The sequence below is a fragment of the Bubalus kerabau genome, chromosome 15 (assembly GCF_029407905.1).
Source record: "Bubalus kerabau isolate K-KA32 ecotype Philippines breed swamp buffalo chromosome 15, PCC_UOA_SB_1v2, whole genome shotgun sequence".
Taxonomy (NCBI): Eukaryota; Metazoa; Chordata; class Mammalia; order Artiodactyla; family Bovidae; genus Bubalus; species Bubalus kerabau.
Genome location: NC_073638.1, coordinates 48644855 through 48656257, shown reverse-complemented (window position 1 = coordinate 48656257; position 11403 = coordinate 48644855). Strand labels below are relative to the sequence as shown.

The window sequence follows — 11403 nt, the reverse complement described above, 5'->3', positions numbered from 1 at the left end:
GTTAGGTGTACAATGTTAAAGGTACACCTTTGGTACAGAGGGTGAGATGGCTGGATGGCATCACTGACTCGATGGATGTGAGTCTGGGTGAACTCCTGGAGTTGGTGATGGACAGGCAGGCCTGGCGTGCTGCAATTCATGGGGTCGCAAAGAGCCTGACATGACTGAGCGACTGAACTGAACTGAACTAATGAGTAAATTTGAGACATAGTCTTCCTTTGCTCCTAAATATTTAAATGTGCTTCCCTAGGAAAAGGATAATCTACTGCCTAACTGTAGTATTATAGACAGTATCAGGACATTTAGCACTGAAGTAATATTATAACCTAAGTATTAGTCCATATCCGAGGTAAAAAATAGTTCAAAGACCTGTATGTATATTTTTCTTGCCCAAAATTCAATTCAGGATTATATAATGCATTTTATATTCATGTCTCCTTAGACTTCTTCAACCTACAGCAATTCCTCAGACTTTTTTGCCTTTGTCCTTTGTTTTGTTTCATTTTTGAGGATTCACTTACTTTATATTTTAAACTTTATATTAAAGTCTAATATAAGTACAGAAATTATACTTTGTACAGCTTACATGGTTTTATGCAAAGGAGACATAAATGTGTAACAACCCAACTGAGGTTTATAACATTATTTTCATCAAGAAGCTCCTTCCTGAATTGGTCATTACATCACCATTTCTGCAAGAAAAGGAAAGGACATATGTTTACTATTTACTCTTTTATGTTTTTAATTTCTTTACCCAGATACAGCACATGAATCTATGTCACATAGCTGTCATGCCAGATTATGAAACTGACTTATGACAGCAAACTAAAAACAATAAAAATTAAATAGAAAACTAAAGAATTTCAATAACATGGATTTTTGTAGTTTTATTTTGTTTTGAAATTTTGTTGCCACGCACAAAGAGAAAAGCTCGGTTGCATTATTCATAGTAAATTTTATGAACAGAATATTTTTACCATATGCATAAGAATGTGCTTAGTCTTTGCACCATAGGCAAGTAGATTGAGAAATGGAGGGAACACCAAGTAAATGCTAGAAATGAGGATGTGGATGTAAGGTGAGATGTGAGAACCAAACCTATGTCAAAGAAGGAGAAGAAGGCAGGGAGGTAGAGTTGGAGGAAGACACCAATATGAGCGATGCAAGTATTGAATGCTTTCAACCTTGCCTCCTTCTAGGTCAAAAGAATAAGTTGTGATAAATATATACAGGACAAGGTAATGAATGTAAGACCAAACCCTGCACAGTGAAGTTCAGTTCATTCACTCAGTCATGTCTGACTCTGCGACCCCATGAACTGCAGCATGCCAGGCTTCCCTGTCCATCACCAGCTCCCGAAGTTTACTCAAACTCATGTCCATTGAATCAGTGATGCCATCCAACCATCTCATCTTCTGTTGTCCCCTTCTCCTCCTGCCTTCAATCTTTACCAACATCAGGGTCTTTTCAAATGAGTCAGCTCTTCGCATCAGGTGGCCACATATTGGAGTTTCAGCTTCAACATCAGTCCTTCCAATGAACACTCAGGACTGCTTTCCTTTAGGATGGACTGGCTGGATCTCATTGCCATCCAAGGGACTCTCAAGAGTCTTCTCCAACACCACAGTCAAAAGCATCAATTCTTCGGCACTCAGCTTTCTTTAGAGTCCAACTCTCACATCCATACGTGACCACTGGAAAAACCATAGCCTTGACTAGATGGACCTTTGTTGGTACAGTAATGTCTGTGCTTTAGAATATGCTATCTAGGTTGCTCATAACTTTCCTTCCAAGGAGTAAGTGTCTTTTAATTTCATGGCTGCAATCACCATCTGCAATAATTTTGGAGCCCAGAAAAATAAAGTTTGACACTGTTTCCACTGTTTCCCCATCTATTTGCCATAAAGTGTTGGGACCAGATGCCATGATTTTAGTTTTCTGAATGTTGAGCTTTAAGCCAACTTTTTCACTCTCCTCTTTCACTTTCATCAAGAGACTCTTTAGTTCTTCTTCACTTTCTGCCATAAGGGTGATGTCATCTGCATATCTGAGGTTTTTTGATATTTCTCCCAGCAATCTTGATTCCAGCTTGTGCTTCCTCCAGTCCAGCATTTCTCATGAGGTACTCTGCATATAAGTTAAATAAGCAGGGTGACAATACCCAGCCTTGGCGTATTCCTTTTCCTATTTGGAACCAGTCTGTTGTTCCATGTCCAGTTCTGATTGTTGCTTCCTGACCTGCATACAGGTTTTTCAAGAGGCAGGTCAGGTGGTCTGGTATTCCTATCTCTTTCAGAATTTTCCACAGTTTATTGTGATCCACACAGTCAAAGGTTTTGGCATGGTCAATAAAGCAGAAGTAGATGTTTTTGGAACTCTCTGGCAATAGTGGAAGCCAAAAGCAAACCATGGATTCTGTTGACCCAGACATTTCCTGCAATCATTTTCACAATGGCCATATGCTCACATTAGGGGTGGGAGATGACTCTTGTATGATAAAATTATAACTAGGACTTTATAAATATTAGGCACCAGAGTCTTTTCAGGTGCTGCTAGTGGTAAAGATCCTGCCTGCCAATGTAGGAGATGTAAGAGAAGCAGGTTCAATCCCTTGGTTGGGAAGATCCCCTGGAGGAGGAAATGGCAACCTGTATCAGTACTCTTGCCTGGAGAATCCCATGGACAGAAGAGCCCAGCAGGCTACAGTCCATAGGGTCTCAGAGATGGACACAACTGAAGCGACTTAGCACACATGCAGACACAAGAATGGTAGCCCTGAGTGGTACCACAGCCTTGATTTGGGGTAACTAAAGGGTGGGTGAAGATGGCAGTATATCTCAGTGGATGGCGATTTAGTGGTCCAGGACCATGGCAAGCAGGAAGCCCACCTCTATGCACTGTAATGTGTGAATAAGCACTTTTGAGGCAATCAGGAATCAAAATAAACCTGTTACATGAAACCAGAAGATTTCAAGCATCTTGGGCACAATGCTGGTATGAAGGGCAATATCTGTGACTCCTAGCATGCCTAGGAAAATGTTAATGGCCTCATGGAAACTGTGTTCTGATTTGATAATGATAAACAGCAGGAAATTTCTAATCATAGGAATGAGATACATGACACAGAATGGAGTTCCAATCCAGCACTGCACAGACTCTAGGCCTGGGATCCCTATTAGGGTCAACACAGAAGACATGAAGACTGTGATGTTGGAAATGGACATAGTGTCCTTGGGTCTTATGATGCAAACGAATGTTTTTCAGTTAAAGCTACTACTTCCTTTTCTACCTTTTATTTTCACCCAAAGTCAACATATTGAGTCTTTCTGATTTTATAGAAATCTGAGGTCATATCATCCATCTCATTTACATATATAAAGTATTAAAGAAAGATCCAAAGATGTACATCACTCTTTTTAAGAAAAATAACCCATAAGTAGAAATCTTACTGTACCACAGTAAAATCATTTATACAATATTTTAAAACCAGCAAAACAACTAAGGTAGAAAATAAACTTCTGACTTGACGGTTTTAATTTCATACCTTTGGACCAAAAAATAGACTTAATAATTTTTCTTGAAAATTTTATTTTAATCAAAGTTTGATGAATTTCTCCACATTCTACTTAATTGCTTTGCTACTGTTTTTTGTCAGTTGTCTCTAAATCAGAAAGAGTTGGTTTGGGCCAGCAAATACTCACACTCTGACAAATATATGAGAGTGAAAAGTTTCCTATGAAAGAGAATAGAGATAGAAGTACTTGTGACCCAAAGTTTTATATATATATATATATATATATATATATATATATATATATATATATATCCATCTATCAAACTATACTATCTGTCCCTATGTAAGACAGAATATTCTTCAGGAAAATGTGAAGAAAGTGTTTAAAAAAAAGGTTATTGAAATCCATAAAGATTTAGTGAATTTGGGCTAAAGTTCATTGCTAGAGTTTACATTTCTAGTAAACCTATATTTTTGCCTATAATTCTAAAAGTTTAAATCCTTAACGTTTTTGCCCTTACATTAGATTAAAAAATTCTTTAATAACTGTAATGTATATTACAGATACATGGAGGGAGCAATCTCCAAGGAAGCAAGAGAAGCATCAGGAGTCATGTATAGCAGTAAGAAGACTATTCTTAAAGACTCAAGGATATAGGAATATGTGTAAATATGTAACTTGACTGGAATAGAGCCTTGTTCTGTGGGTTTAAACAGTTCAAACCAATACTATAAGATCTGGATAATTTAGGCTTGCTGCTAAGTCGTTTCAGTCGTGTCCGACTCTGTGCGACCCCATGGACTGCAGCCTACCAGGCTTCTCCGTCCATGGGATTGTCCAGGCAAGAACTGATAAGAACTTAGGCTTATCAGTTCTTAATGAAATACATAATCTGGAATACTTGTGTCATTCTTGTGAACCCACACATAAAGAATTAATAGAAAATGAAGAAATGCAAGGAGTTCCTTAAAAGGAGTTAAACATAGAATAGAAATAGAAGAGTGAGGATTGACATTGGGACTAATTGAGCAGAGACTACGGAGAAATTGAGGAATTTTTGATCATTTGTCAATTCACTGAGAACTAATTTTTATGAAAACCTAGGTCATGAATTGTATTAATTTTTTTTCTGATCAAAAGCATTACTTGTTAAATGTGACATAAATTTTAATCCAATAATCCTCAAAACTACACATTGGAGAAATGTTTATAATTCTGAGAAAATAAAGTTAGCTTATTTCTTTCTTTCATAGACTCTCCAATAAAGTTGCTTTATGTCAGTAATCTCATGAGAAGCTAATCCTACAACAAGTAGTCAATAAATCGGGCAGTAATGCAGGAAGCATATGTGGTTCATGCTGCTAAAATGCAAGTAAAAAAATGAAGAGGTAATTTTAATGTAGGATTTGAACATGATCTGACAAGTACAGAGAGAGGAATAGCAGGTGGGAAGTATGTAAGCAAATACAAGGATGATGGGATGGGGTGATTATTATTGAAAAAAATGGTAATAAAAACTATGAAGATAAATTTGGGAGTAAAGAGACTTACTCACCAACTGTTGGGAGCTGGTTCTGCTCTAACTAGACACATGAAGAGTACTGTCATTTTCAAATCACTATCACCCATGGCTTGGAACTCCTCAGCTTGTCTTATCCTTGGTAGAATGTGTCCTGAAATACCTCTTCCTTTTACCTGTACCTTTGTAACTGCACATAGCCAACATCAGGAACTTTAATTATGTGGTGTTGGGCCATCTGCCATGGGTGCCCATCTCTGAGATAACCTTTTATGCTTTTCTTTTTTATCTGAAATACAGAAATCCCTCAATTTTTGTAGGTCTGTCTGAGATAATGTTTTTGCCATTTATTCTCCAGTAAAACTCACCACAAAATCTGTGTTATTCTGGGGTATAGCATGAATTTATTCAGCTTGAATTAAAAGAAAAAGCTGCTAGCTACTGATTTTAATGTTTTCTAATGGAATTGTGAAAAGGAGGAGTTATAAACACAAAATGAGGCATTTATTACCCACTAGCTAATGACACAGGGGTTTTAATCATGCCTACTTGGGTTATTTGCACCTCAGTTCAGTTCAGTCACTCAGTTGTGTCTGACTCTTTGCAACCCCATGAATCACAGCACACCAGGCCTCCCTGTCCATCACCAACCCCCAGAGTTCACCCAAACTCATGTCCATGGAGTTGGTGATGCCATCCAGATATCTCATCCTCTGTTGTCCCCTTCTCCTCCTGCCCCCAATCCCTCCCAGCATCAGAGTCTTTCCCAAAGAGTCAACTCTTTGCATGAGGTGGCCAAAGTATTGGAGTTTCAGCTTTACCATCAGTCCTTCCAAAGAACACCCAGGGCTGATCTCCTTTAGAATGGACTGGTTGGATTTCCTTGCAGTCCAACGGACTCTCAAGAGTCTTCTCCAACACCATAGTTCAAAAGCATCAATTCTTCAGTGTTCAGGTTTCTTCACAGTCCAACTTTCATTCCATACATGACTGCTGGAAAAAACCATAGCCTTGACTAGATGGACATTTGTTGGCAAAGTAATGTCTCTGTTTTTGAATATGCTATCTAGGTTGGTCATAACTTTCCTTCCAAGGAGTAAGCGTCTTTTAATTTCATGGCTGCAGTCATCATCTGCGGTGATTTTGGAGCCCAAAAATATAAAGTTTGACACTGTTTCCCCATCTATTTCCCATCAAGCGATGGGACCAAGTGCAATATCCCTGAAATCATTGCTACAACTTTCAGATAATTCTTTACCATTCTCCACCTCCACACCACACACAGGCTAAGTACAGAGATATAATTTTAATAGGCTGAAGGTTTTTTTATTATTAATTTATTTATTTTAATTGGAGGCTAATTACTTTACGATATGGTGGCTTTTGTCATACATCAACATGAATCAGCCATAGGTATATACATGTGTCCCACTGTCCTGAAGCCCCCTCCCACCTCCCTCCTCACCATATCCCTCCCAGAGCACCATAGGCTGAATTTCTTTTCTGTTGTTCTCATTGACAAATAAGTGTAAAGTCTATTTAAATGCAAACATGTTCTATGCTACTGAATTCTATTTAAATAGAATTCCTTCTATGTGACACTTCCTTTTAATGAGGCTATTCTGATATGTATTTTATGTTTCATTCACTATTGAAAGTGGCATATTGAACTCTCCTACTATTTTTGTGTGGCTGTGTATATCTCCCTTTAGTTATATTGATGCTTGCTTCACATATTTGGGGTCTCTAGTATTTATAATATATTTTCATAGTGAATTCTCCCTTTTAATATTATGTGATGTCTTTGCTTTTAAGTGACTTTTTTTTTTTTTTTTTGCCATGCTCTGCAGCTTACAAGATCTTAATTCTCGGCTTGCATGTTTAGTTGCTCAGTTTTGTCTGACTCTTTGCTACCCCATGGAATATAGCCCAGAGACTAACCCCATGGACTTTAGATTATAAGCTCCTCTGTCCTTGGAATTTTCCAAGCAAGAATACTGGAGCCGGGTTGCCGTTTCCTCCTCTGGGGATCTTCCCAACCCAGGGATCAAACCCACATCTCCTGTGTCTCCTGCATTGGCTGGGGATTCTTTACCACTGAGATACCTGGAAAGTGCTTAGTTCCCTGATCAGGGACCAAATCCCTGGCCCAAGGCAGTGAAAGTGCTAAGTCCTATCCACTGGACCTACAGGGAACTCATGCTGACAATTTTAGCTAAAAGCTTATTTTGTCTGATAAAAGCATCCCCATACCTCCCTTTTGTTGGCCATTGTCATGAAATTTCTTCTGTGCATTTACTTTCAGCCTCTATGTGTTCATAATTCTTAAATCCATTGACTGTCTTGTAGATAGTATATAGTTAGATTTAGTTTTTATTTAGTCATATATCTTTTACATATATCTGATTATCCATTAACAAGTTTTGTATTCCTTTTCTCACTGAATTTTTTTCACATTTTGGTTCATGATTTATATTTACAGAGCTTTTCAAGGCCAAATACTTTATGAGTCAAATTTATTTCTGCATTATTCAACAAGATGTCATTCCAAAATTTCTTCTACCTCCGTATCTTTAATAGCGTGTTCTGTTTGCGTTATTGTAGTAAAGTGTTTCCTTGGTTTATTTCTTTCTTGAACTGTGAATCAGTCCAAAATTAGAAATGAGATGTCCCTCCCTGTGTACTTGGTTTCTCTTAAAAACTCTTATGAGTCCTCAGTGTTAAAGATTGATTGAAGACAATTTAAACATGATCTCTACCAGTGCAGCCTCCTGGGAGAACATGAAGGTGCACGGGCAGAGGAATAGCAAAGAGCAAAGAAAGATCTGAAGTCTTTTTTTGGAAGTCAGTTTCTCCCATGACAGGTTTGATTTTAGCTCATATTTTAAGATGATATATTAATTCATTCAGAGCATCATCATTGTTTACATTGATAATATTGGATTAAACTCTCTATAGTGCTGATTTTCTGTAAGATAATGTTATATGTTATCTTAAAGCCTTCAGATTAATTGATCTTGAATACAATTGATAAAAAAATAGAGAAATGTTAAATCGTTCATTATATAATGCCATTTTTTATGAAGTTTTAAGAAGTCTCAGGTATTACCCTTGTTCATACAAGTGTAAATAAGACAAAGTTACTGTCCTCTCCATACTTGCGGTAGATGATATTTAAACATTGGAATTTATTTGTCTCTATTTTTAATTCTACAACTTAAAACTTCAAATTTGGGTAAAACTCAAATTTGGGTTAACATATTAAAATGCCTCTTGAAGGATGTGCTCTATTTAAGTCCAATGATAATTTTATTTCTTAAAAACATTTTATCTGTGAATAGACCTAATTTGTTTTTATAAATTTTTTGTGCTATCTTTCTTATACCACTAATTCCATGTTTACAGAATTTAGTTTACATCCTATAGGTTTTGTGTTGTTGTCATTGGTATTATTGATTTTACATTATTTTTATATCAGTATTTCAGACAAAAAATAGACAAAAATAGATGTCATTAAAATTTTCAAAATATAGATTCACAAGGAGATATCAGAAAATGAATCATGGCCAGAATTACAGCCAAGTGTTGGATTAACAGTTTGAAGATATGAATGTTTGACATGATCCTTAGAAGTTATCTGGGATCAACTGCTGTTTTCTACAAGTTACTTATCTGTGCATGTCTAAGTGTTACTCAAGAGAAAGCTCTAGGCTGTAAGGGACAGGGCAAAACCAATAATGGAAACAATTGGAAATCACAATATAAGAGTTTCTTAGAGTAGTAAACCAAAGTTCTTAAGTATTGGATGATTTATTAAGTGTCTCCTTCCATTATGAGTATCTGAGATTTAAAATATTTTTTCAGATGTAGGAATGTGTAGAAGACCTAGCTTTTAGCATATTGATGTTGCTACTTTGAACTAACCTAAATTTTCTTTAGAAAGATCCACTAATGATTAAGATGTTTGGAGCACACAAATATTGTTAGCACATGGTCACGGATTTGTTTGGTCTTCACTCCATAGACGATTGGGTTGAGAAAAAGTGGAACTAACAGGTAAAGGTTAGATAAAAGGATATGAACATATGGTGGTATATGAGAACCAAACCTGTGTGTGAAGAAAGAGAAGAAGCCAAGGAGGTAGAACTGCAGGAAGACACAAATATGAGCGATACATGCATTAAAGGCTTTGAATCTTGCCTCCTTCTGGGGCAGTTGAAAGACAGTGATAAAGATCTGAATGTAGGACAAGGTGATAAAGATTATGTCAAATCCTAAGATAGTGAAGGCAACAAATAGACCATAGATCTTGTTGATCTGTATATCTTCAATAGCCAGCTTCACAATGGCCATATGCTCACAGTAAGAGTGGGAGACGACTGTGGTTCGGTAGAATTTGAGACGATATTTGATTAGTACCAGGCATGGTGCTCCAAGTATGGCAGCCCTGAGTGTCACCCCAACCCCAATGTGAGTCAAGAGTTTTTGGGAGAAGATGCTGGCATGTCTCAAGGGATTACAGATGGCCACATAGCGATCTAGGGCCATCGCCAGCAGGACACCTGATTCAATTCCCTGAAATGAGTGAAGAAGCCACATTTGTAGAAGACAGGCTTCAAAAGAAATCTCTATCAAATGAAACCAGAAGATGCCTAACATTTTGGGGAGAATACAAGTGCTAAGTGCAATGTCTGTGGCCCCCAACATAGCGAGAAAAATGTACATAGGACTATGGATGCTGTTTTCATATTTGATTATCACCAAAATTAGAGTATTCCCAATTACTGCCATAAGGTACATGACACAGAATGGAATCCCGATCCAGCATTGCACTGACTCCAGGCCAGGAATCCCGATGAGTGTTAATACAGAGGGCATGAAGACTGAGCCATTGGGTCTGAGCATGGCGATTTGGTCAGTAGACTCAAGTAGGGATATTGCTGTTTCATCTCCTATTCCCTGTTAAGTCTCAAAAATTAAAAATAAGGATAAATTATTTAAGTAAAACACACTTTAGTTCAATTAGGAGGATACCATTTTATCGGTCCCAATGGCTGCTCTCTAATTTTCCATCTCTTTTCCCAATGTCTTTCAATGATCAATTATGAAATTCTATGTTTATGCATGCCTTTATCATTTTCAATGAGAAAAATTAAGTGGACTGGATAACTTCTTTCTAGTCTTTGACTATTGGAACACATAAATTCCCTTTAGCTTGTGTTTGCTAATCACCCTCAGTGCTGTCTTTATGACCCGCCAATTCAAATTGAGGGAACAATTCATTTAATTCAGAGTAAAGAATTTCAAAAACTAAACCATACCTAGATTAGACATGAAGGATCTATACCAGTGGTAAATTATTCTGCTTGATCATAATCAGAAAACAAGTTTAATGAGAATATTTTTTCATTTTGAAACTCACTTTTTTTTTCTAGGTTAGTCTCTTCATGATTGGATCCCTCTGCAATAGACTCTTAGACTGCTTTAAATCTAATTTTTCAAATTTTCAGTATTTTCCCAAAGACAAGCTCTACATCTTTACCTTCTGTTTCTTAAACTCTGATAAGACAAATCCATTACTTTTATTTTATTTTTGATTTTTAAAAAATTTTTTATTTTGTATTGGGATATAGCCAATTAACAAACAATGTTGTGATAGTCTCAGGTGAACAGTGAAGGGACTCAGCTATACATATACATGTATCCGTTCCCCCCCAAACTCCCCTCCCATCTAGGCTGCCACATAACATTGAACAGAATTCCATCCACAAAACATTGAACACAGTTCCATGTGCTATACAGTAGGTCCTTGTTGGTTATCAATCATAAAATAATAGTCTGTACACATTGTTCCCAAACTCCCTAACTCCCTTCCCTCTTCCTTTTCCCCAGCAACCCTAATCTCATTCTCAAAGTCTATGAGTCTGTTTCTGTTTTGTACATAAATTCATTTGTATAATTTCTTTTTAGATAATGGGTGTTACCCTTTATCCTTAGCTTGAAGGATAGCTTGAAGGAAAATTTCATGTTCTTGTCCTCTCCATCATCCTTCAAGTTACCCTTTATCTTTAGCTTGAAGATCTCCCTTTTAGATCTTTTCTCACTATGCAAATCACTTGTATTCAACTTCAAGTACCAACCTATACCTCCTATGCTTCCCTTTCATTATCAATAAACATTAAGCCTGAATATTTAGTTTTTCTTAACTATTTGCAGTAACATACAACTCTCTATGAAATTTAATATTTCCTTTACTTAAAGCCTCGGGCATCTTATAGCCACTAAAACTACAATTTCTATCCAGGTAAACTTTTTTCTTTTATACAGCTGTTTTTCATAGGAGCAGAATCATCACTTAGTCTCTGCCCT

The 11403-nt window shown here is 36.8% G+C and overlaps 1 protein-coding gene and 1 pseudogene across 1 annotated transcript; both read right to left on the bottom strand.

Annotated features, from left to right (window-relative positions):
* Nucleotides 1-956: 956 nt before the first annotated feature.
* Nucleotides 957-3224, bottom strand: LOC129629296 (olfactory receptor 52A1-like; annotated as a pseudogene).
* A 5758-nt stretch (nt 3225-8982) lies between these two features.
* LOC129628191 (olfactory receptor 52A5-like) lies at nt 8983-9939 on the bottom strand. Its single transcript, XM_055547619.1, has one exon. The coding sequence runs from the start codon at nt 9937-9939 to the stop codon at nt 8983-8985; it is 957 nt and encodes a 318-aa protein (XP_055403594.1).
* Nucleotides 9940-11403: the final 1464 nt, after the last annotated feature.